We start from the raw sequence: 26,708 nt of genomic DNA on the forward strand, positions 1-26,708 counted from the left end.
AGAGCCAGGGAGGAGGGAGGATGGTTCCCGCCTCTCCATCTTTCGTTTCCCAACTTTCTGCTCCCGTCTCATGCTTTGCCAATCCCAGCCCATGCCTCTAGAGAGGAAGGCATACCCTGAAGGGACAGAGTCACGGTGGAGGGATGCCTTGGAATGAAGGAACTGGCCAGTGGTGGCAGGGATCTCTTGGCCTCCCCTCTCGGGCCTTTTTGGTGCTGAGCCTTGGCAGCTCAGGAAGCGCCCGACCGCGGGCCTCAGCAGTGCCGAGGGAGCTATGATTTCCTCCATCAGCCCGTTATCTGCCCACGGCCAGGGCAGGCTTTCCCTCTTCCTCCCCCGTCCTCCAGCCCCTCGTTGCCTTTCCGCAGCCTTTCGCTCACAAACGCACTTTACTGCCAAAAAAACGTCCTCTGCATCCCTCCACCTCCCCCTCCCGCTCCGCTCCTCCTCGGCGAACTTCCTTTCAGCATTTTTTTCAGCTGGATAATCCTAGGATTTGTCAAAGGGGGGAAAGGAGGGAGAGCGGGCGAGGGAGTCAGGACAGGAAGCTGGTTTCTCATTCCTCCCGCTGTCCGACGGCAGGAGGAGGGGAAGGGGGGGAGCCAGCGAGGAGCCTCGCACAGGCTCTTCCCCAGTCCCTTTCCATTAGTCCGCTGGAGGACCTACTCTCCTCCAAAAGCTGGGAGAAGGAAGACCAGAGCGGGACGCTTGCGGCTGGCGGCAGCGACAGCCTGGCTGACGAAACCCAGAAGGGTGACTGCAGAGCGTCCCAGGGCTGCTCTGAGGGACAGAAGTTCCCACTGCCACCACTGCCTGCCCTCATCTCACCAGCTCGGATGCGGGCACCCGTCCACCAGCCGCTTCCCCTCGATGCGAAGCCTTCCGGGAGTGAGCTATGATCGCTGCTGGGCAGCCTCCTTGCACCCTGACCTTCTCCTGCCACCGGAGCAGCCCAACATCTGGTGGGGATTAATGTTGATTTCTCTGTCCGGACACCGTGTGGGACCCCCGATGCTACCTCCCAGGAGCGGGACGCGGGCGGTGGTCTGAGAAGAGCCAGTTTTTGTCGCCCCGCACCAGGCCGGGGGGTGGGGGGGAAGGCAGGAGGGGGGTGAACCTCTTTTGGGACTAACCTCATGAAGAACAAGGGAGCCAAGCAGAAACTCAAGAGGAAGGGAGCCGCGAGCGCATTCGGCTGTGACCTGACGGAGCATCTGGAGAGCTCTGGGCAGGATGGTAAATGGCTCTTTATTCTTACTCTGATTGCAGATGAGTAGAGTGCGCGTCCAGAGTTTTGGGATTTAGTTTTTATTGGCGGGACTGGAAACGGAACCTTTCCCAAAGGTGAGGGTTAGGCAACCTGGATCTGTTTTATCTGTGGGAAGTGGAGTCACTGCCCAGGCACTCACAATGAATGAACAAGTGGAGGATTGCTTTGGTGATGCGCCTGCATGGGTCTTGCATGAGAAGCATGGTGTGCGGGGATGAGGCTGCACTAGTGAGGGCACAGATGGCCCCATGCACATTGTGATGCCCTCTCCCAGCCCCTTGGCCTTGGAGAAGGCAGGCATTAGGGAGCTGGGCTTGGAGATAAGAGCGTTGCCTCCACTCAGATCCAGTATTCCTGAAGACTGTGGGACAAGAGTGCAGCAGGGCCTGTAGAGGAGCTGGGGACTTCCCATCTGCCCGTCCTTAATTCCATGCCCCATATTGTCCTTTTCCTGGGGTACTGAGGCAGGACAGAAGCTGGAGGTGGTGCAGGGCTGGGTGTGAGGTGTGAGGGGCAGCTGAGCTAACATTTTCACTGCTCTGCCTTCTCTCTTTCCCTCTTTTCCTCCTCCCCCTGACCACTGTGCTTCCAGATATGAGATTGAAAACATGGTAGCTCAGATAAGAGGTAACTGCGATAAGATTAGAGGGTCTTCAACTGGAAGCAGTCAGTCTTGGTTGTGGGAGGATGCACGGTGATTTTTCCAAGAGAAAGTTGGAGGACGAGAGAAGAAGCAGAGAGTTTGACTTAAGGAATAAGGAAAGATAAATACACGCCTGTTTGCATCCCTGATGTTAGTACTCTGTGCCAGTTGGAGTCAGTTAACTTTTACCGTTGTCAGGCTGCTCCAAGCAGGAGAGCTTCCAGCAGCAATGTCAGCACTGTGTGAGCAGGGCTGTACAATCAGGTCTTTCATTTGCTGATGAGCATGGCTGATGGAGTGAAGGTAGGAATGGCACTGGCAGCGGGATGGACTATGTAGTGGATGTCCTTTCCACGGCACTGGAAAGAGGACAGAGCATATATCACTGAGATAAAACGTTATGTACATGCATTTATTCAGGTATGGGGGAAAGCCAGTCATTCAATTTCATTGTGAGCCGACAGTAACAATTACCGTATCCTTTAACTTATATAGCTCTTAATGGCCACTGAATCGAAGCAGCCAGAATAACAGACTTAATGAACTGATATTGCTTTGGCAGTGCAAGATACAGCTAGATAAACTCCACTCAGAGCTTATGTGAGCAGCAGTGGTGGAGGGACGATTTACAGCTGTTTACAGGAACACTGAAAAACAGCATGGGGAAGACAGGTACAGGCAGTATATTCAGCTGGAGCATCAAGGGGGATTTTTAAGGGTGAGATGTAATTACTGCAGCTGAAATTATGCCAGAACAGCAAAATTTATTATCAGAAACCCTGCAGTTCTTTAAAATAGTTTGTTTGGGTGCAAGAAAGAAGGGCATTGTCTCATCTGTGGGATGGTTCACAGTGCCAACCTACTTCTCCCTCAGAGTTGAGGAGAACTGGGGAGGACGTGAAGTCTCTTTCCCTTTGTACAGTGCTGCTATTTGCTGAATAGCACATCCCATGGCCCAGTGCTGTGGGATCCAGAAATGAAAGACTCGGTTGTTAGAAGTTTACTGAGAAGTAAGTTGTGTTGGATCGGTAGGAATGTGACCAAGAGTGCCAAGGTGGCCTTTTGGGAAGAAGTGAACATTCAGATGTCACCAGCACGTTGTGAATTTGCAACTTGTACTTTATGAAACAAAATCAGAAGAGCAATAGAGCATGAGAGGGAGCTGGTTTGGGGATAGTTACATTGTCCTGCCTGTTCTCAGAGACAAGCCAGCACTTCTGCAGGCAGAGGCTTTGTCACAGATGCAAAACACTGACTTTCTCTCTGCTTGAGATATGTGTGTTTAATTGGTGGAAGCGGGCTCTGTCCATTCCCTGCTTGGAGACAGCGCTGGTACCTGTCTGCTCATGGAAGCTGGCAGCTGAGGAGGGGAAGAGTGTGTCGGCTGCTCTCCAGGAAAGGGTTTGCTGTGGATCTTTGTGAAAGCAGGTTCTAGCGCAGCCAATTCAATCTGGCTTTTTCCCTGGGGATTAGCTGTTACAGATGAGGTGCTGCATGGTGCGCGTGATGCTCTGAGGAAATGCACAACTTGAGCTCCTGCATGCTTGTGGTTGTTGAAGAGCGGCTTGTGCTTTCTGCAAGGACCTTAGTCCCTGTGTCCCTGCCAAATTCCAGTGGAGAGAGTTATGTTCTGCTTAAGGTATCAGCGTTTCCTCTCCTGTCATTTAACTCTTTAATAACTAGCTGTGGTCCGCATCAGAGATGGCTGCATTTCAATGGAAGGTGATGAGATCCCACTGTTCCCTGATCAGATGAGCCGAGACCAGCGTAGTGAGCCTAGTCATGAGCTTTATGATAATACAGTAAAAGCTGTGTCAGACTTACAAAGTATTTAAGAGTGGTGTAGAGGTAAATACTTCAGCAGGTTCCGTGGGGTAGTTCAGGAGATTACAGACTGGTAGCCCTACAATGACTCTTCAGACCTGACTCAGCTCAATGATGTGGACAGATGTTGCTGTCTGGCGGCTGGTTTGAAGCTCGGCTGCCTTGAATTTACCACATTTCAAGTCAGTTCCTGTCACTGCTGCGTTTGACCCTACTTGGCCTTTTCCTGCCAGTGGTCTAGACACAGAGAGCTGTTGTGCTCCTTATGGGGGCTGGCTGTTATCAGTGCTCCCAAGCATCTGTAGTCATGAGTCAGGCCACAAAAATCATGAGATGAAAAAAACCACTGCTGGACTCCTTAACTGCTTTCTGTTTTCTGAAACTTCAGTGCACATCTAAGTTATGTTTTCAGGTCTTTCTGTTGGCAAGAGGGCTAAATCTCTACTGAAACATTTCATCGTGTCAGACTTTGTTAGTGTTGTACTGCTGCAATGGATCTAACGAGTTATTAGCCCTGAAGGGTTAACATTAGAGCCTTATTTTGGCCTCTTGATAACCATCTAGGTGTCCAGCAGGCAAAAGCACGTAATGCTTCTGCTGAACTCAGTGGGAGCTGCATGTTGGGACCCCAGTTTCCTTAATGACAACTATTTTATAGTGATGGGTGGGCCAGTAGAGAATAGGTGACACAAGGCTGTGCACAAACCTTAACTGAGGCGAGACAATCTGATCTGCTTAAGAAAACAGTCAGAAACAATAGTCTTGCTTTTGGGCATATCACAAAATGTTTCAAGAGGAGGCTGAAAAGTTCAAAGCTGTTAAAATAAGAGGAACTAAGAAAAAATGAGATTAATACTACCAGTACTTCTAATTTGGAAGACTCAAACTGGGTTACGAGGTACTCAATCAGGTACAACTTCCACTGTTTTTAAACAGCAACAACCGCAGCATCTATAAAAATAGGATTGTGCTGGTAAAAGACAGTCTGTTCTTCTGCATTGGAATCGCTCCTGACTCAGATCCACCTTTGCATCATTTGTTTAGAGCCAGATAGGTCTCAGAAAAAGGCTGAGTCTTTCTCTTTCATCTTAGTATGATGGGCAAGGATAGGCATTCAAGACTGCAAAAGCGAAACCTCAGACTAGACACCTTATTCTCAGCCTGCAGGTCTGATAGGCACATCCTAATCTCCCCCATTAGCCATTAATACTGGTGTCACTGTACCCCTCTGTGGTTTGCTGCACATCTGTTTCCTGCCTGATGTTGTCTGGTTGGGATGCAATGAGCTCAGCTTTTCCCCTTAACCCCCTACCACACTCCCCGCAGCTCTCACAGTGGCACCCAAGCACTTTCTGTCACTTTGCCCAGCACTGGCTATTGCCTTTGTTGTTTGCTGCAGAAATAGGGCTGCTTCACTGGAGGAGCTTTGAAACCACTAGCCCCCTCGTACTCTCCTTGCCATGGCCACGCTCATGGCCAGCCAGCATTATCCCCTGGAGGCACAGAGGGAAGGGAGCTGTGCTTTGCAAATGTAGCACAGGGAGATGTTATCAGCCTTTGCAGAGACTGCTCCTGCCTTGTCACAGCTGCATTTGAATGAAAGAGTATGAAAAGTATTCATTTAGAGCTAGTGGTCTCATAAAAATGTAGAAGTTCTGGCTGGCACTAGTTCCCCAAACAAAATTCTAACAGTTTTTGAGAGCTGCAGCAGGTTCAAGACTTTACTGGAGGATTGGCATGGGTTTCTGAAGGGAAACAGTAACAATAATTCAATGGTTTGTCCAAGGAAAGGTGGCCCTGGGTGCTCTCTGACTGGTTTGGGACAACCTCGCCTGGTTCTGATGCCGTGTATTTCATGGTGAAACTGCCTTGTCTGAGCTCAGACAGATGAGAGCTGCCACTTGGGAAGAAAGTTTGCTTTGAGGACAGGCTCCCTTTGGAGCCAGCTCTCAAACCTGCAGCCCAGATGTGGAGCAACTTTTCTAGGTCACAGGGTTTTCCTTCCTCATGTGTGCAGCTGCGTGTTTCTGGGATAGGAGCAGGCAGCGCTGAGCATGGGTGTGTGCAAAAACCTGTAGCACACATAGGTGTGTAGCAACTGGTGTGTGCTTTTGCCTAATGCTATTGAACATCTAAGATTTACCCTGTGTCACAGTGTGAATTTCTGGGCTCCAAAGTGGAATTAGATGCTGCAGAATTACTTTGCCAGAAAAGATGCATTTGTGTCTGCTTACTTTATTTCTTTTCAAGCTGCTCTTGTGTTGACATATTGAAGTGAATGCATGCCCTTGCTTTTGATTAGGTGCTTTTGGTTAGTGATGCATGCAGAAAGGCCTGGGAAAACTGCTGAAGGATCATTAATGGCGATGTGGAGGAAAAAGACAAGGCCATTATTTTAAAGTCTCCTTGGTAAAATGAAAACGCCACATGCTCGTTTAATCTGCTGCAGAAGAATGAAGAGCTGCCTTCATCCCGCTCTTGAAATTAGAAACTGTGGCACTGGGGAGTTCTGTCTCAAGGACTCATCTGAAAAGAAACCTTTCTCTCTTTTTGCAGACAGGTTGCTCTCAATCCAGATCAGCTCCCTGACCCACATCATTCTGGGGCTATGCATACGCTTGTCACCTGGTGTGGGAAGAAGTAGCAGGGGCTGGGAGGAGAAGGGGACAAGCAAAGCCTCTTTGGGTTGGCTGGAAAGGCATTGGATGTGCTGCTGCAGTCTGCTGTGCATTTCCCACTCCTGATGGACCAAGCGGCCCCATGACTTGTGCTCTTCGGTGTCTTCTCCAGGTTGGGAATGTGACATCTGCATGTTAAGGCTGCATACCCTCATCTTTGTGATGGGAGCCAGCAGGATAACCTGGTTCTAAAATTAGAGGCAAAAGAAAAGGATGAGCAATTGAATCGGAGGTGGACTAGGGCCACCATTCCAGAGTGCAAGGCATGTGTAGAGGACAGAGAGGTGAGATGCTGTGCTGTCAGAATGGAGAGTGCAGGGGGAAAATGTTAATAACAGAGTTTGCTTTTCTCCACCCACTCTCACAAGCGGAGCATCATGTTATGGGTCCCAGACATCAGCCTCTATGGCAACAAAGTGAGAGCAGCAAGACATTGGGAACAACGGGAGCAGGAGCCATCTGTCGGCTTCTGCTGCTCCACTGTTCCTCCTTGCTTTGGACGATGTTTGTGTTACTTCCTCAATCTGTTTCTGATTCCTGAGAACTGGAGATTTGTGTCCCTGTGGCACGGTGTTACTGCAGTTAAGCATTCATATCGAGCTCAGCTCCTTGCTCTGTATTGACTTTTCGTTGTTAGCTCTGTTATTAGCAGAGAACTCTTCCATGCTGCTTCCTACTTTCCCTTTCCCTCACCAGGCACTGCGGGAGGCACATGTGTCATCTACATGCACTGAGCCCCGCTTTGACCTGGCCTTCTCCCCCATGCTTGGTAAACAGTGTGAATCACATCTTCCCTTCAGATCCTAGATGAGAAAATGTATTTTGATTTAGCAGATGCTTTCTCTTTGTTGGTGACAGCTGATTTCATCTAGATGTGGGGCAGCAAGGATAGGGATCTCAGTACCTTGCAGCTTGCAGTGGCTCAAGCAAATACCTATGGTGGATGAAACGCTGGAACTGCATGAGGTGGATGTATAACACAGCTGGTGTAGGTGTGAGAACAAGTGATCTGTGTGATCTCAGTGCTCAGTTCTAAAGTTTTCAGTGTGGGCCTGATTCTGCTTTGGAGAGGCTGTTGTACCCATAACTCAGATTTTGCATATATGACACAGCAGCAGCATTTGCTGGCAGTCAGAGCTGTATCAAAGACATATGATTCAGTGTTTCTCCTTTAATAGTATTAGGGGAAATGAAAACAGCCCCAGCACCAGCAGCATATCCATCCTGCTGGGTGTGAGGTGAGGCGGCTGACACATTGGCCACCCGTGTCACTTCTTAGACCACATCTCTGATCTGTGTCAGATGTTGTTTCCCTACATGTGAGGTACAAATTGAGGATGACTAAAAAGAGAGAACTACCAGTGTCTGCCTCCAGTCTTGAACCACCAACAGGGGTTGGGTAAACTTGTGACTTTGACATAGCAACCTGTGTGTGGACGTGGTGCTCAGGGTCATGGTTTAGTGGTGAACTTGGTAGTGTTGGGTTGATGGTTGGACCTGATGATCTAAGGATCTTATCTGCATTATTCTAGGTACCTAGCACAAGATCAAAGCTGCTGACTGGCTCCACTGACAGTTATTTTAAGGGCAACTTTCCATCCATTCCCAGGGCCTCAAGCCCCTTTGTTAGTATGCCAGAACCTTCAGCTTCTCTGCTGATAACTTCAGTGAATGTGTTTTGCATTGTCAACAAAAAAAATCTGCAGCATGTTTACAATGGACACAGACAGAACAGAGCAACATAAATTGAATTTACTCTGGAATTAAATAATGTGGGGCAACTGTGCTGACTGTATTATTAACTTTCATATGTAATTCAATAATGTAACCCTCTGTTTTCTATATTTATCTGAAGCCACAAGCAGACTTTCTGGTATGCTGCACCAGTGTGATAGTAGATGTGCAAGTGCCTACCATGGGTTTGAGACTGATCTTGTTGTCACATGTGTAGCCCTTGCATATAATGAAGTTAAAGACACTGATACTAAACTTTAGCCTCACTAAAGAGCCAAACCAATGCTATTATGATGTATGGGAATGAGGAGTAGAGTCCCTAACCCTACAAGCCTTTTGGCGTGCACCACTGAAACAGATAGTGATGTCCTCTTCTGCCTCGCCCTCTTGCCTTAAGCATGATGACAGCTGGATTGGATTCCCAGTTCTCATCCCAGTGGAGACTTCTCTTGCTCTTAACAAAAGAGCATTAGAAGAGAAAGAGCAAAACACACACTTTTTGCATTTTGTTGCTGGCCCTCTGTTTGCAAAGAGAAGCTTAACCTAGGTTCAAAGTGGCCTGCCTCCATCCTGGTGCCAGCAGCTGTGACAGCCCCAGTTCCCAGTAATGCTGGGTTAGCTGGATGGATTAGGTAAGATTAAGTAAACTTACGTGCATGTGGAAAGAAGCAAATGTGACAATGACACTGAGTAGGATTTGCTCCATGAAGCCTTTGTCTTTCCTCTATGGGGTGCCCAGAGTTGGACTCAGTGCACCAGACATGGCCTCACCAGATCTGAGCAGAGGGGAAGGATCTCCTCCTTCCACTTAATAATAAGTAATGCTTTTCATGGTTTTTCTAATGTTCCTAGTAATGTGCATGGTTTCTGTCAGAAATTGGCCTTGGCCTCCCAACATAGGCTGAAAATGCAGCTGGGACAGTACTGAGCATCCTTTCTGCTCTGGTTAGTACTAAAAATGAATTACCTTTTCAGAAAGAACCCTTGTTCTTTAATGCATTCTGCAGTCTTGCTGCTGGCCAGCTTGAGCAACTTAATGTATGCTTTATATAATAGGCTGATATGCTGTATGTTATGAAAGCTGTGCATGCCTTGGCTTAATAGAATGCTACAAACAGTGCTGCAAGGCAGCACATCATCCTCAGGTGTTGACCCATGGAGGTGGAAAGCTGGGGACTGGTGGCCTTACTTGTTCTTCTGCCAGTGGCTGCGTTGTATGCCCTGCTCCAGCACAGGGACTGGGCAGGGCTGGGAACGTGTGTGTCCCCATGCAGGATGCTCAGCTGTGGCTGCTGCTCTCACAAATATGCTCTGAGCAGCTGAGCTGGGTTCACGGCCATTTATCTCCTCCTCCTCTTTGCCCTCTTCTACACTCAAGGCTCAGCTAACTAAATGCCTTTGGAAATGCTATTATCTTCTGTGCTCTCTGGGGCCAAGAGCAGCTTGAAGATTTATCATCTGGAACAGGAGGCTTTGTTTAGTTCTGTAAAGCATAGAACAGTTAAAGAAAGAACAAAAACTAACCCCCGAATAAAATGGAAAACTCTCTCTGCATCTCATGTCCTTACTCTGCTTTCTTCCACCTAGAATGGTGTGTGCATTTGCGTTTGTAATGTGATTAAATACTGTCAGGTAGCTAAATGGTTAGAGGAGATGTACCTGCATCTCTAAAACAGGGAATGAGCATCCAAAGGGCCGGGGGACATTCCTGCTTTTACTCTGCTGTGTAACTCGTTTCCCACAGATGACAGACAGGAGATTGGCTCAGGATCTCTGGTACAAACTTCATGTAGAGAATATCACTGTGGTTTTCACCAGACACAGCAGCATCAGTGCTGCCTTTTTTACCTGAAAGGTGCTGACATGCTCACAAACTGTCCCTAAATGTGGGATGCAGGGCACAGAAGGCAAGATCCAGTCTAGAGAGAGCTCTGCAATGCTCACTGCCTGAATTCCTCAATTAATCAAAAATGCTGGTATAGCAAACCCAGAAACACAAGAAGGAAAAGGACAGGTCTGCCATCCTGAATCTGAGTATTTCAATTGAGATATTGTTGCTGCTGTAAGTGTTCTGCATTTGCCGTCTCTAGCAGTGAGTGTGACTGTCTGTCCTGCTGCAGAGAGGTGGCTTGGCAGCAAACAGGGCCAACCTGTGTGTAAAAAAACCCTTGCTCCATGTGCACCTCATGCTTGTTTTTCTATTCATCCCTAGAGTCATCCCTTGTGAGGCTCAGTGGTGCAATGGGAAGATGAGCTCTCCTTCTGGACCCCAAAGCTGCAGTTCAGATGAAATAAATAAGCTGTCAGCAGGGCTGAATTGCTTTCTTTCCTTGTGCAGAATGAGAGAGGGGAACAACTTCACCATTTTGCTCTTTTTATTCTCTCTACTTGCTATTGTATTTGCCTCACCCTTGCTCTTGTCAGGTAGACTCAGATCCACAAGACACTAAATGAGAATGAGCTCTCCTGTGAGATTTATTGCACCTTCTGCTTACAATCAAGCCAGAAAAACAGCGCAACAGCCTTCCTTACATAATCCCATTCTCTTCCTTCCCATCCCATTCCAGCTGGAAACCAGAACTGCAACAAGGTAACAGAATGAAGCAAAGAGAAGATAAAACAAATGGCCCGGATCCTCTGAAGAGATCATGGAGTTGGCTTGAGCTGACAGCTCCAGGTCACAGAGAAGGCAAGGGGGATTCTCCCCTGCTGCTAGAACTTTTGATTTCCCTTCCTTAACTCTTTAGTTTTCATTTTTTCTCCTTCCATTCAAATACCTTAATTGACAGGATGGCAGTATGCACACCTTGCCAAAGTCAATATATCAAGGGTTTGTGCCTAAGGCAGGCTTAAGAGCAGTAAATGAGAAGGGATGGTTTTGATCTATTGACTCCATTATTCTTCCTTCCTGGCTCGATTGTGAGTGTCAGTCACACGCTGCTGCCCGAGGTCTGCTATGCAAAGCCACAAAAGAGCTCTGAGCCAGGAAATTCAGTTCCAGATCCCAGCAAGGCTTGGATCTGGGGTCCCACCTTGGACTTGGAGGAACCTGGAGGAGGTCCTTCTGTGGCCCCAGATCAGCTACGCACGGGGACCTGGGCACTGCTATCAAATCTGCTTCAGAGCCAAGGAAGTGTAACAAATACAAAGCAGGGTTAGGACTTCTAATTAGTCCGTATTTCTAGCCTGCTAAAATACCCATCTGTCACTCCACTTCAATAATGGGATTTGAGAAGATTAACTGGATACTGCTTAGGCTCCTAAACATGACAGCTAAATAAGCGTGCTGCTATTCAGCCTCAAGCCTTGCTCGCAGCAATTATAGCCTGAGCAGGTTCACATCTGATTAGTGCTTGCATGGGAATTGACCAAGAAGGTCTGCTGCAGGCAGGGGGTGGTGATTCAGGAGATGGCCAGCTCAGCCTCACTCAGCATCTTCTATGGAGAAGCTGCTATTTGGGCACAGAGTAAAACAAGGGCACCAGCCGTTTGCTTTTTAAAAACTTCCAGTTTATCTTTTGTTTCTAGGGAATAGGGACCTTTTCATACACGAACATACTGTGCTGCCTCCTTCATTTCCCAAAAGCAATTTCATTTGGAGCTGTGGTTTGTTTGGACTCAGTGTCCCATACTGTCACGCAGTGGGGCTCTGCCCAGTTTAACAGCTGCCACCTCCCAGCCCAGAGGTGGGTGGAGTGAGTCTTGTTTTTGCAGTTTGTGAAATATTTCAGGATATAAGGCACTCATTAAATTATTGATGTTAGCTCTTGGCCACTAAAGACAGACTTGAACTTCAGTTCTGTAGCTTTTGAAGCTCAGGCCTGCCCTAAACAATGGTTCATAGAATCATAGAATCATAGAAGGTCGGAAAAGACCTTCAAGATCACCCAGTCCCACCATCCACTTATCACCAATACCTCCTACTAAACCATGTCCCTCAGTACAACATCTAAATGTTTCTTGAACGCCTCCAGGGACAGTGACTCCACCACCTCTCTGTGCAGCCTATTTCAGTGCCTGACCACTTATTTCAAAGAAATATTTCCTTATGTCCAACCTGAATCTCCACCGGTGCAACTTAAGGCCATTCTCTCTAGTCCTATCGCTAGTTACATGGGAGAAGAGGCAACTCCAACCTTACCACAGCCTCCCTTCAGGTAGTTGTAGAGAGCAATAAGATCTACCTCATGCACCTCTTGTGACAGATCTGAACTCACTGCAGGATGGTGCAAGGACCTAGCAGGTGGACAATGGGTGACAGGAAGGGTTTTCTTTATAAAATTGTGTACCTGTGAAAGAAAAATGGAAAAACTAGGGAAGATGTGTGCCCATATTACTTCAAAGATACTCTAGCTTTTTAGTCTCTGCGGTGACCTTCTGTCCATCGTGGAGGTGATGGCCATCCCAGCACCCTCCTTCCTGAGGCAGGCTGCATGCTAATGAGCCTGTCCGGCCTGCAGCCTGACAGAGCCATGATTCAGCAGCCAAACAATGTCCGATTGTCCCATTCCAGCAGCATGGGGACAGTCCCCAGCATGTGGGCTCTGCATGGATGAACGCTGAGTTCCCAGATCAGAGCTGGAACTGCATTGAGTGGGGAAGGAGGTGGAACTCTGTATTGGTGACATGCCACAGGCTGTGCGCTCCTGCCACGGCTCAAGGCAGTGATGAACACCATGGTGGCATCACATGCCTGGAGATGAGGGCTGCTGGTGCTTCCTTCTGAGCTAGAGACAGGCCTCTGCCCCGATACGTGATGTTTTAGCTTGGAGCAGAGCATGACATTTACTAATGTTAGTAAATGTTAGTAATGTTAGTTAGGAGATGGAGAAACAATCCAGCATCTATCCAAGCTAGCAGAAGGGATTACCTAAACTGGAATTTGGCCAGGATGCTGTCTTTATTTCTGCTAGTGTTGCAAAAAAAGTATTGCTACAAAAACTTTTTGCAAGATTGCAACCTTCATTTTATAGCCACTGATTTAGAAGGGAGGCTATGCTTACAGGACAGCTTCCTCTGCATGTTGTGGGACATGGCTCATTACTGGCTTGTGGAAAGGACTGCCCCTACGAGTCACTTGCAGCAATTTCAATTGATTCTGATTTGGAGACCAGGCCCAGCCTTAGACTGTTGATAGAAGGTGATAATGCATCCAAAGAAACAACTGGGAGGGAAGGAGTGTGGCAGAGAAACGAAAAGTAGACCAGAAGGAATGAACGTGGAAAGGGAATGAGGGCGAAGATGGAATGGAGAAAGCATGTGAGGAAATCCCAATATGCTTGAGCTGGAGAAGGGCAAGGTTGGAAAAACCATCCTGGCAGCAAAACTGACCATATGGATTGTACCAGTGAATGGGATAAGAGAGAGGACCATAAGTGACTGTAAGATACAAAATTCTGGCCCCTTTTCAATGAGGGTAGACCAGATAAACAGCTGGGAAGTGTTCAGCACCAGCTATGGTCAGTGAAGGAAGATGCTCACAGAACCAACGGTTTTTATCCCAAACTCCTCTTCCAGATTCTTATGCAGGACTGATCCAGCAAGAGAGGTGGAGGAATTATGTCTGCCTCCTTTCAACCCCTGAAACTAGCTTGGATTTGGAAAGTAGAGATGCCACTGAGTTACTGCATTGCCAGTGATTCGGTTTTTCATCAGCTCATTGCATTTTTTCATTCTCCCTTTGGTGCCTAATTGATTTTAAAATGAGCTTCATTCTCTGTTCCAGAGTCTATGGGCGTGAGCAACAGCAGCTTTGTCTCGCTTGAATAAGCTTGCAATACTTAATGTTTCAACATGCTCATGCTAGGGGCATGCAGTACATCAGTTCCCTTCGTTTTGGAAGCCTGTGCGATGGTGCTATGAATCAAAACTTCTCTAGTTTTACAGTCTTCAGCAAGTTCCTGCGTTTAGATTGCGCAGCCTTGTACCAACATCGAGTCTTGGCCTGACGCCTTGGCCGGGAGCTGCAAAGGCAGAGAGTTGGCTGACTTCTACGGCAGCACTGTAGCTATTAAAATGTAAGGAAGTTTGATTAAGCATGACCTCAATGCCTTTTTCCTGCAACACCCCTTCTTGTGTTCGCAGTGTGTTTGTTAGTGTCTCAAAGCCCTTAGTACAGCAAGATCCAGCAGACAGAAAGACAAAGAAACACAGCCCAGAAAAGCAACTCCTTGGCATTTGCCTTTGAAGAAACATAGAGCATGAAAGGATTTTTTCTTGCTTCCTCTTGCCCCCCTCCCCCAATCTTTGTTATTCCCAGCAACGACCGCCTTTATTTATTTGCCTCTTCCACGATCGCTGGACAGACCAGGGCTTCGGCGGGGAGCGGTCCAGCCCTGCTGGCTAGAGAGGGAGAAACAATGGGGCTTTAAGTGGGGTTTCTCCGGGTTCCCAACACAGAACAGTTGCCTCTTTCATGAAGTGCCTGTGGGATGAGCCCGGGATTGCTACACTCAAAGCGTTTCCATGCTGTAGTGGCTCTCCGCAATGAAATGCTGCTGAGAACACTGCCTGCAGCGCCCCGAGCTACTGGGGTGTCCAGTGTGAGAGCCTCTTTCTTCCAGGCCTGGGCTGTGTTTGCTGTCCACATGCAGTCTGGGAGCAGCTCAAGTCTGGAAAGCGTTTAAGAAAGCATCTAACTTATAAAGGAGAAATGAAAGGGGGGGGAGGGGGATTGGGAAAGAAGAAAATGGCAGGGGTAATAAAATAGAACCCAATGACTCGATGCAGTGTGGCCAAATTGTTTGTAATAATTTCCTTTAAATTCCTTTTATATAGAAAGAATTAATTACGAAATCATGAAGCAGGAAGCAGTCATCCTGCCAGCCAGTGACACATACAGACAGATCAGAGCAATGCGAGAGAGATGCAGAACAGCAGGAGACTTGAGAAAACCTTTTTTAGTTCTCTCTTCTTCTTCCTCTTTTTGTTTAGTATATGCATCCATGTCGTGCTAGCATTTCTTGCCCAAAAGGAGCTGTGGGAACCTCCTGCTGTTCCTTGTCTTCCAATGGCAGCACCGAACCTTCCTGCCATGACGCGTCTCATCTGTCTGGGCTTCCTGATGGATTTTGCAGTCCCCAGATGTTTGGATACCCGATTCATCTCAAAGCAGGCTGTGAAACATGAAGTATTTTTAAATACCCAGCTTTATAATTGCTTTGTTTAACTTTACAGCATTTTGAACTCATACAAGGCAATAATAAAAATCACCGCTGTTTTCCTTCAAAGGATTTTGCCGTTGCCGCTTCTGAACTTCTGTGCTCACAACGGCTTTTGCCTTTGCACTAGCAAGGTTATAACATTCCTGTTGGCCAGAATCATGTTTTTCCAATTCTTGTTTTCAGAGCTTTCAGACAGGAGTGCTCAGGCTATTGAATAAAAAAGGATTGGGGTTACCCAAGTGTTACTTGATCCAAAGTACGGGCTCCTGAGATCAATTTCCCTGAAATCTGGAGTGTTGGGCTGTAAGGTTTTTACCTAAGTGTGTCCCTAGCTTGGCTCCAAAGGCAGAGTGAACACTACTGGCTAGGAGCCTACAGAAGCAAAAAATTAGAGGCTTTAAAATGTCACTAGCTGAGCACATAATGGATATTCTTTGGATTTTATGATTAGCTGTTGCGTTTAGTTGGCCAATGCTGCCTTCCTGATGCGATTTATAAAGTAGTCTCAGGTCATAGCCAGGCAAGCCAGATTCAGAAGTTGCCTGGGTTCACTTGGGAATCTCTGTCTTTTGCAACATTTCCTTTGTTTGCTTGTTTGTTTGTGAGCAGGACAAGCTTGCTGATACATACCTGTGAGTTCCATATTCGAGCTCCCTTTCCACCCTGAGTCCATCAAGACATCATCCACCCAAATATTTGCCTGCATACTGTAAAACCAAAGGGACATTAATAAACCAGGCTGTGCTGTTAAATCATGGCAACGCGCCCAGCATTTCACATCAAGGGTAGTGTGTTATGTGATTCATACCACCATCTCATGATCTCCCCAGAGCCATCCTAAAGCCTGGGATGGTCTGAATACCGTGTGTGTGTCTAACTCTGCATGGCACTGAGGGCCCTCTGTGTCTAGAGGACTAACACATTGGTCTGTACCCCACAACACCTACATCTGCACTGATGTGTCTCCATGCAGCCTCCTCCTTTCTCTGCCTGGGTGGGCTGGAGGCACAGCTGGCCTGACTGGTTTCCCCTAAGGGCTCAGCTGTCCTCTGATGTAAAGCTATGGAGTAGAAGGGAATGTGCAAGGCTTTGTGTCAAAGCTGGATAGTACAGGGCTGTGCAAGCCAAGGGGCTCAGCTAGGAGTCTGCTGCTTGGCTGCATGCTGTCCCATGGACCCTTCCTGACATGTGGCTTTCAATACCCAGTGTGTTTTTCTAAGTGCTTCAACACTTGAAATCTCTACAGTAGAACACTAGCAGTAGAAGGGATTCACGTGCTGGCAAAGAAAGTGTCTTTCATCTTGTTCCTGTTGCTCTAAAAAGTTTTTTTTGTTGTTGTTGTTTTTGTTTTTTCCCCCCAGCACTTTAACAGTTTGCCTCCATTTCAGTATGCTGTTTTTTAGCATTGAGGTCCTCTTGAAGCACAGGCTGTGTGGCACTGGGCCAGCTCCTGACCTCAGTGACACCAGTATAAATCTGGGATGCTGCAGCCAACCCGTGTGGAAGTGCTTCAAATCTGCATATGCAGCAAGTGTTCCCTGTTGTAAAGGAGCCATGATTTTGTTTGGCAAAACAGCAAAACCAAAGTAATGTCTACGTGACTTGGATAGATGTGAATCTATCCTGTGACACACTGCTTTGGTGGCACCCACGCTTACCTCACTATCACCAGAATGAGGCGCAGATTAGCTCCAGAAAAGCCCAAGGGTTGCACCAGAACAAACCCAGCAGGAGTGAGAAAAAAGAATGAAATTTTAGGTGGGTTTGCAGGTAATAGCAGGTAACGCTATTGTTATTTACTGATGTTGGCATTGAAGATGGTGGTACCATCATCTCCCAAAGAAATAGGTTGTGTTGGCCTGAATCCCTTGTGGGACAGAGTGGTGAGAAAGCATTGGTGAGATTGGATATGTATCAGAGGAGCACTCAAGTGGAAAGCCTCAGTGACAGTGACTTGGATGGGATGTTCTGGGCACCTGGAGATGAGGTGTTGTCTGTTTTGAGAGTGCTTGACTACAGAATAACTTTAAATGAAACCAAACTTCAGACAAATATGATCTATTTTGAGACTTGCTGCAAAATTCTACTTTGACCAGGGCCCTTCTCTAATCTAATTGGAGAAAATGAGTTGGTTATAAACTGTGGTAAAAACAACATCATGGCAGAAGGTCCACTGAGCCTAGGAGAGATGCAGAGTAGAAAGCATGAAGAGCCCAAATTCATTCCTAAGCAAAACCACGTCCATAACATGATAGGTACCAACCAGGGAAGTGCAGCAAAGCTTCGAATCTTCTGTCTTCAGACAGAAGCCAAACATGTTATGTCAGAAAGACAGAAAGCTCAAAGCTGGTATTTTGCAGCAATTGGCAGGCAAAGCTGGTAGAGCAGCACAAATGTCCAGAAGTTCCATGAGGATCCTCTGTGATAGAGATACTTCACATGGGCAAGGGAGTGATGCTGAGGCAGTGGAGGTTAAACATGGATCCTGTGATGGGGTAGAGAAATATGGCCTGGGTTTGGTAGCCGACTCACAGCATATCTTTGCTCTCATCTCTCCCATGAGCTGCCCTGTGCTGCTGTGACAGCAGACACATTTTGTGGGTACTCCTCATGGCTGGGCTCTTCATGGGCTGTCCCTTAGCTTTGTATGGAATGACATGAGCCAGCATGGCTGGCAGTGCTGACTGCCTGTGTCCCACTCTGGGGTGGCCTCAGGGGCCTCCAGACAAAGTAGGTAATATCTGGAGAAGTGAGCATCCATCCCCACACCCAAGGAGAGACACGAGCTCTCAGCATGGGCTCTGGACTCTCGACATCGCCAGCTGCAGGCTGAGAACAAAGTCTGTGCGTCCCTTAGTGAGCCAGGGCAGCTGGAGGTGGATTTGTTTTCTGTTGATTTCATGGCAGTGTTGCTGCTTCAGGGCACTGCCGTGGTGCAAGGAACAACAACATCCCAGAGGAGGCACCCGGTGAATTGCTGACTGCTCCATGGCTACCCAATGTGCATGCCCGGCATGGGAAGCGGTCAGACCACCCTCGTGGCATCAACAGAGCCATCATGTTTGCTGACATTTCAAGGGAATGCAGAAGGGAACAAAAGCTGGGAACAGATGCCTTTGATCTAGTGTAGAGCTGCAGCTGGAAGATATGGGACTGAATCAGAAATGACGGACTCAAATCCCTTTTTGCAGGGGAAGTGTTATAAACCTCAGTTCAGACCCCCAAAGTAGGGTTTGAGTTTTTCTCCAAGGGAAAATGTCTACACAGAAAAGTGGGTGCCCTGTGAAACAAAGATCAGAGGTAGAGAAAGGAAATCAATGGTCAGGTAAGAGAAGAAGATGGGAAAAGCAAGAAGTTTGAGATTACTGATCTGTGAACAGACCGAACATCACATCTTCACCAGTGAATTCAACTTCTCTTACCACCCCCAACCAACCTCCATTCCCTGAAATGATCAGAAGTAATACAGTTTCTCTCCAGATGGCCTCTGGGTAGCTTCTCACCATTATTGTGGTATTCAGTTATGAAAGAATCATTCAAGAGGAAAAAAGAAGAGAATTGGAAAGGAGACCAAGCCGCAAGACTTGGATCCCATTCCAACATTCCCAGCACGGGGGTACTGCTGTCTGGTCTTTTGGTACAAGACTAACTCTTATAGCAACCAACCCAAAACACCACTTCAATAACCTGCTTGGCACTCTCTGACCCAAATCTCCTGCTGTGGTTTTAGTCTGTGCCTCCAGATTTTGTCTGAAGGTTTGGGTAAGGAGGGTCCTTCTGATTTGTTAGGAGCCTGGTAAGAGTTGAGCATCTCCCAGAAAAACACATCTGCGTGAGGTTTTCAGCTTGACCTTTGGGGTCAGTGGTTCTGATAAACCAGCTGCAATCTGTGTGTGCTTTATCAGCTTCTGAACTTTCAGAGGTGAGTTCCTATTTACTCAGAATTTGGATGCAAGAAACCTGGCTGTGGTTTAGTTATGGTGCGGGTGTCAAAACTGCAAGCTCTACCCGTAGCTCTTCCACTAACTCACTGCATGACCTCAGGCTGCTGGCTTATTTCTGTTTCTCATTTTTTGCACCTATGGGATGAGAATGATACTTCTCCTGTGTGAATTTGAGGCTCCTTGCCGAGGGGTTGGATTTTTGCTGATGGAAGCAAAGAGTGTTCTGTAAGGCCGTGCTGGGGTTTTATCCTCACAATGGGGGACGTGAGATACAAATAAGATTTCAAATGTGGGTTTGTTGTAACCTGAGGGCTGAAAAGCAAATCCTAGGACACTTGCCTTCTTTTTCTCTTTGCTGACAGGAAGCACACACAATAGTCTGGACTTTGGCTTGCAAAGAACGATGCTGCCATCCTCGTAAGTGTGCAGCAGACACCAACCAGCCCCTGTGGATATCACTTTATATCCATTAGAGCTGGCTTGAGAGATTACCTTTATCCCTAAAATCAGAATAAAAATGTAGAAACTCCCCATAAATAAAAGTTATCCTAAAGGTGATAGTACATGGGTACAGTAATGATGTTGAAGTACTTCACCTTCTGGAAACAACGTATTTGGATGGTTCTTTGGTTGAAAAATTGAACCAAATCCCTGCATTTCTGTGAAACACTTTGATTCTGTGAAATACACTCTTTCCCACTGGAAAATCATTCTGCTGGAAGATTTTCAAGTAGCCTTTTTTCCCGCATGCTTCAGTATCCAATTCAAACTCCAGCTGCTGGCTGTGGTCGTCTCTTCTTGTAGCAAGTGCTGGCACTCTACACTTTCCTTTGCAATTACCACAGTGTGCTCTTCCAAAGATCTTGCCGTGGCTTAGGAAGCATTACCTGATAACAACATGGGAAGGACAGTGGGATTATTTTGTCTTTACTGCAGAGGCCTGTGCAGGACCATTCCCTTCAGAGCATCTCTTGCCTGATCCTGAATATCCAGGCAGTGTAGCTCACGCCCCTTCCCTGGAGGAGGCAATTCTGCAGCATGATTCTACGTCTCACTCCTAGGCTGTTTTTCCTACTGCTCAACCTACATTTCCCCTCATAATTTCATTCCGTCACTCCCAGTTACAGCCTCTTGATCATCTGGAATGGGCCCTTTCCCTCCACGGTGTTTATACCCTCTGCAGTCTGCTATTGTGCATTCACTTCTCTCCTCCTAATTCAGGCCAGCTGTGCCTATTTACCACCGTCACTTTGTTCTTCCCTGCGAGTCAGTCCCTGTAGATCATTAGTTTCTGTTCCTTTTCTCTTCCTCCTCCCCATATGCAGTGTGGTATCCTGTTTTCCTTGTAACTGTAGCCATGCATAGGGCTAAAAGATTCAAGGATTTTTCCATTAATAATCCCCACACCCTTTTCCTGGTCAGTACATTGCTTAAGAGCGATTGAGGTAACTCATTCACAAACAGCAAGCCGTACCGAGAGAGAACATGAAGGGAAAATGTGAGCTCGCTGGGATCCCGGGCTGTGCTCCTTCCTTGGAGCGAGACTTTGCTCAGGGAGCAGACTTGGAAGCGGAACCCAATCCTGCGGCATGCTTGGTGTCCTCAGTGATCGTGGGGTTTATCTCCACTGGGGTTTAGCTGCATGGGGTTGGGCTCCAGGTGTCCAGCATCTGCTGCCCTGGCCAGCTTCTGCCACAAGAATGTAGGTGGGTTTTTTGCCTTTGCATCTTGCCCTCTCACCAGCAGATTTTGCAACTGCACCTTGAGTAAGAAGCCCCACTTCGCTCTCTTGCAACTCAGCTGGCTCTGCCAGGCTTGGGGTCTGTTGCATAAAGCTGGAGTCATTTTGTCAGCCTCTGTGGCAATTTACACCCAGTGGCTGGAAGAGTAACCCTTTATTTAGAATGTGGCCAGGCAACAAATAGGAAAGGAAGGGGAAAAACAAGTTACAACAGTGAATTTTATTGAAATACACATCAAACATCCCCAGAGGACCATGACTTAAAGGGTCTGGTCCTGATTTGGTTATTGCTAAGCACTGGGACCCCACAGTAAACCTTCTTCTCACTTTCCCTCTTTTGGCAGTACTTTTAGGTACAGTGTAGAAAATGCAGGGGGACCTATTTCCCTGGTCATTCTCTAGCTAAGGGAAACCTCAGTTTGCAGAGGAATGTGTCCTAATGTAAGCCAGCTCCTCGCCCAGTGCCGGAGGCTGTGGCAGCCGTGCAGCTGAAATACTCCAGAGGGCAGGAAATGCCATTGCGAGGGCTGGCTCTGCTGCGTGCCCGCGCTGCGGTGAAGCCTGCAAACAGGCGTTTCCAAGCTGCTTCTTGCACAGTGCAGAGCCTCCTATCACCCTGGGTGTGTTCGTAGCCTGAGTGGGTTGCAATTGGTGCAGTATGTGCTTCACAGCCCCAGTCCTAAGGGTGGTGTAAACAAACACACGGGCTCTTCTGCACCCCGCATTCTTCCCTGTGCGTGCCATGGTGCCCAGATGGCAGGTTCAACACACTCAGGCACTCCTTGCCATCTCAGCCACCTTGTCCTTCATAACTCTTGGTGGGATGTGGGGAAAGCCCATCAGCTTCTCTTGGTGGAACAAAGACAAACTTTAAATGCTGTGGTCCAGCCGAGATACAAAAAGGTGTTGGGTCAAGCTCTCCCTCCTCTCCTGGGGCATGCAATGGCAGTGTGCCAAGCTGAAGGGCTTCAGTCTGGTGTAAGCCATGTTCTGCATTTGCCATCAGCTTCTCTGCTGTTGATGAAACTGCACTGGCAGCAGAAGAGGTTCCTCTGTTTAAAAGAATAAAATCGAAGGCCATGGTGTGGAATAAAGGTCTTGGCATTTCCCGTAGCTTATGACAGCGCTGCTGGAGCATGGAGGCTGTGACTATAGCCTTTTCTTTTGTGAACCTGTGTTTCTTAGCAGTGGGAAATTGGCAGTTGCAATTAGTCTCTGATGTTCTCTGCTAATAAGTGATTTCTCCGGTACTCACAAATACCGGCATCGCTGAGACACAGCTCTATTGCTTTGACCTCTTCTCCCCTTCCTCCTCTTGGAGATGGGCTCCAGATATGTCCTGATGTCAAACATCCCTCCTCTCCTCCTCTTTACATCCCTACTTTTGTTTTTATTCTCAGCCTCAGTAGAGGAAAATGGCTCCTGCTGGTCCTGGTGGAAAAGGATACATGTGCGGGCAGGAAGGCCATTTGCTCTGGGAGGAAGAGGGGCCTGACATCAACAGGAAGCGCGTCCAGGCGAGAGAGGCCTTGAAAACAATGTCAGCCTGAGGTCCAGGGCTCAGTGGCAGGAAATGAAGGCACGCTGGTGTTTGCAGTGCAGAGGAAATGATAAGCACTACCTGGTCTGACTTGGAGCAGAGATAGCGTGGTGAAAAAAGAAAAAAAAGAGAAAAAAAAGAAAAAAAAGAAAAAGATTGTTTTTCTTCACACTGGTTCGGAGCCTATCCTTTGCCAAATGGAAAACAAAATAAAGAGCAAAATATGGAATGTATCAGGAATCCGTTGGGGGGCTTGGGAACTGAGGAGAGCAGTTGTGAAATGACGAGATTTACTGCTTTGGTAACAGCTGGATATTGCCTTTTTTTTTCCCATTGTTAGCACAGAAAATGACCCTCAGCTCGATAACTGTTGCCATGCCTATTTATTGAGAGATGGAGGGAGGGGGAGGCTATATCCCAAGTCGAAATAATGTTGTTTTTTTTTTTTGTGCAGGAGGAAAGTCATAGGGACAGTTCTTCCCGCAGAAGAGCCCATAGCACCCTATAGACAGATACTTCTCCTGACTTGTCCATGCCAGATGAGGGAATAGAAAGCCTTTTTTGGGGAACGAGAAGGCAGCTTTATGCTGGAAGAGTTAATTCAGCTTGATTTCTTTCCCCTTCTTGTTAGGAGCTGTAAAAGCCATACCATGCCTCCTTTCATCATTTTTCCCCTGGTTCCGAAACACTCACCCCTCTGCCCTGCAGCTCAGCTTTGGAGAAACCAGGCCTTGTGGTTGGGCTTCGTCTCATCAGTGCTGAGTCCTGGAGTGGAGGCAGCCACAAGGAGCATGAATAGGAATACTTTTCTTCTAAACCATCCTGCCTAGCATCAGCCTCTGGAAGGCTTGGAGGCTGTGTAACACCATCTGCAAATGATGCTCTGCCTTCTGTGCTGCCCTTGATGAATCTTGTGGAGGTCAAAGAGCCTTCTTGCAACACAAGATCTGCCTTGAGGCTGGCAGATGGTGCAGTGCGGTTTTCCCTGTTGCCTCTGCAAGAAGCCCGAAGGTGTAGCACCAAATCCAGATGTTGGGGCCAGGCTGCTTAGCAGCCTCCTTTAGGGCTCTTTACGCTTCATGATGGATGGAAAGGAAAATACGATCCCTGAGATTAAGGCTGTAAGACATACCTTGGAGGGGTGCAGCTTCCAGAGGTGGAAACGTACAGCCAAAACACCCTCTTTCTCATGGGCTACTCCTCTTAACTAAGCTGCTGAGTGAAACCAACACACTGAGACATCCCAATGCAGAAATACATGCATGCATGAGGAATTAATCCCCAAACAAACTGCTTTCCGTGTCTAAGAGCAAGTACTTAATTCAGAAAATTCTTCAGTGTACAGTAACAATATGCAAGGCAAGGAGCTAGCTAAATGAACTTTGTCTGGAATGAGAGAGCACAGAAAATGTCTGTGGCAGTGCCTTGCTCCCTGGCTAGCTGAGCAAGCTGCAACAAATGAGGGAACCAACCCATAGTGAGGCATGTCCCAGACCGATGACATCAGCCTAGCAAGGCTTTTGTGGCTTTTTACTTGGTAAACACCATCTGTAGGCCTTTGGATTTCAATTGAGAACTTATTTAAGTTCTCTAAGAAGAATTTCCTGGCAATATATAGGAAATCTCTCTCACATACACGTACATGCATACAAGCATCTATTTGTATGTATATGTAAAAAAAATATATATATATATATGTTTGTACACACCCATACTACACCTACATGTTGATATACATGTAGATAGACAAGTATTTATATTATGGGTACGTGTGTCTGACCAATAATTTTTTCTGGCAGAATTTTCTACATTCCTCTTGAACACAGCTACCAAGTCCACTGACTGTGGCAATCATATGCCTTGGGCAGTGTTACTTAGGATGGATAGAACAGCAGGTCATTTCATCAGACAAACACCAGTGATCCAAATCACTCACAGCTTAATCCTCTTGAAATGAGGACTAACTTGTCTTCGTTCTCATCTGAGCAGGACTGGGAGGAGCATTTAGGGGTGACCTCTCACTGCCAGCAACAATCTCTACTCTCCATTCTGTGTTGAACGTCACACCGTCATACCGTCATTTTATGTTTGTGAAAAGCTGCTAAAAATGCTCCTAACAGTCCTACGCTTAGTTTTCTAGGATTCGAATGCCATGGTAAAAAGTAAGAGTTGGATGTAGAGTTTTTCTCCTCTTGTGGAAAATGCAGTTGAATTCAATGGGATATTTTTCTATGAGTGAGGTTCTTTGGGTCAGGCCCAGCAAGCCTTGCAGTAAAAACACTCAGTCTAAATATATGCTTCTGCAACTGTGCAAAGATGGAATGAATTTCATAATGCTTGGCTTTAAACTATAATGTCTGATTATTCACACGTTTGTTTTCAATCACATTGACATCATAAAGCTTTATTTACTTTTTTGGAAAGTCTGTTTTAATTTGCCTTTCACTTCTCATTGGCAGCCTTTAAGGGTTTGTTATTTAGGCTCCTCATCTGTCTGTCTGTAATATATAATGATTCTCAACAATTTCCCCTGCTCTTTGCCCTAAGTTGTTGACTATCTGTAAAACAGCCCATTTGGAGTAAACACTAGAAATTGCTGTATCCAATCTTCACCAGGAGAGACCTAGAGGCAAGATCAGTGAGTAGCCTGAGTGAAAGAGAATTGCTGCATAATCTAGTGTCAGTCTGCGTCAGCCCATCAGTGTAACAGAGGGCAAAATGAGAAGGAAAGAAAAACATAGCATTGTATATAAATACATGTTGTGAGATTCAGCCGAGCAGGTTTTCATCCAGATGAAAGCTTCATCCAGGACCTGCTTCTCAGTGACTTTGCACTTTGCAAAAAACAGTGACCTGGGCTCTCAGGGGACTGACTGACCCCTGGAATTCTTTTAAAATACCTGAGCTCACTGGTAGTGCCATTTTGCATTAGCTGACACCCTTGGATATATACTTTAAGGCTGGTGAATGGCTGTCATGTACACATGTGACCAACTCACTGTGCAGAAAGCTTGGAAAGGGAACCGCAAGTGTTGATGGATCTACAGCCTACCACTGAGTACTCACAGTGACAGTAGTGATTTGCTGGGAATGAACAGCAGGGAGAACTGCAGATTGCCTGGCACAATAAAATCTAACTCAGAAAGGATTAAGGAGCAAGCTAACACTGAGAGCCAGGCATGGAGTATATGAACTGATCGCCTTGGATTCTCCAGGTTCTGGGTCCTAAGTATCTTTTGTAAGAATTCCCAAGCACCAGTTGAATTGTTCTATGCTCTTTACAGCCGAGAAATAGTTAAAATAGCATACAATTGCTCCTAGCATCATGTCGGTGTTGTAAGAAGATGAGCAAGCCAGCATCAGCTTGCAGACTCAAGTAGAATATGGATACTGTGGACTGTTTGTTATCTGACTTGCTGCTGAAGCCCTTCTAAATGAAAGCATTCAGGTTAAAAGCTGCTGAGAGCAGAAAAAACTTATGAAATCCATTTTTTTCCTTTGTTTTGTTACCAGCAGCAAAGTAGATTAGCATGGCTTACATAGATGTCTGTGCTTGGGAATGGAGAAAGGAAAAAAACAGGATACAGTGTGACAGCTGCAGTCCATAAACTTGTTTATTGATTTGAATGAAAGGCAGTCAGTGAGCACTCAAGAGACTAGTGCCTTGAGCACTGTCCATCCATTCTTTTTGGCATTCTTTTCTTGCAAGCTGCTACTCCTGGATCCTCTGAGCTGCAGCATTGATGCTGCCCCACTCGCTCCTGCATCCCTTCAGCCTCTGACACAGTCTTATAACTTGACATTGTGTTCAGCATGCATCGTCAGAAATGATGTTAATGGCACTCTGCCTCACAGCCTGTTCATTCTCATGGTACCAGAATTAAGTACCCCAATTACCTGCGTTGAACAAAACTGACTACAGTACCAATCCTAATCTGCTATTGGTATGTGAATGGTAGCTGAGACCATGCACAGCTCAATGAGCCATTCTGCAAAACCTAAGCCACAAAGTTATAAAAGTTAGGAGTGGAGATATCCTGTTTGGTTATCTGGTCTGTTGGTGTTTTTTTTTGTTGTTTTTTTTCTCAGGAAACCCACAGCAGGATGTTTCCCTAACAAAACTATTCTCGTATTTAGTACAATCTCTTCTCAAAAGTGCCTGCACGACAAA

The 26,708-nt window shown here is 46.8% G+C and overlaps 1 protein-coding gene across 2 annotated transcripts in view; it reads left to right on the top strand.

Annotated features, from left to right (window-relative positions):
- The first annotated feature begins 514 nt into the window (after positions 1 to 514).
- ARHGAP31 (Rho GTPase activating protein 31) overlaps positions 515 to 26,708 on the top strand; it is a 57,212-nt gene continuing 31,018 nt past the window's right edge. For both annotated transcript variants that reach the window (XR_795304.3, XM_010719268.3), the window contains exon 1: positions 515 to 1,236. Coding sequence is in view for 1 of the 2 variants with exons in the window: in XM_010719268.3 (XP_010717570.1) it covers positions 1,137 to 1,236 (100 nt within the window). In the remaining variant the exon portion in view is untranslated. The remainder of the gene's footprint in view (positions 1,237 to 26,708) is intronic.

This window comes from Meleagris gallopavo, chromosome 1 (assembly GCF_000146605.3).
Source record: "Meleagris gallopavo isolate NT-WF06-2002-E0010 breed Aviagen turkey brand Nicholas breeding stock chromosome 1, Turkey_5.1, whole genome shotgun sequence".
NCBI lineage: Eukaryota > Metazoa > Chordata > Aves > Galliformes > Phasianidae > Meleagris > Meleagris gallopavo.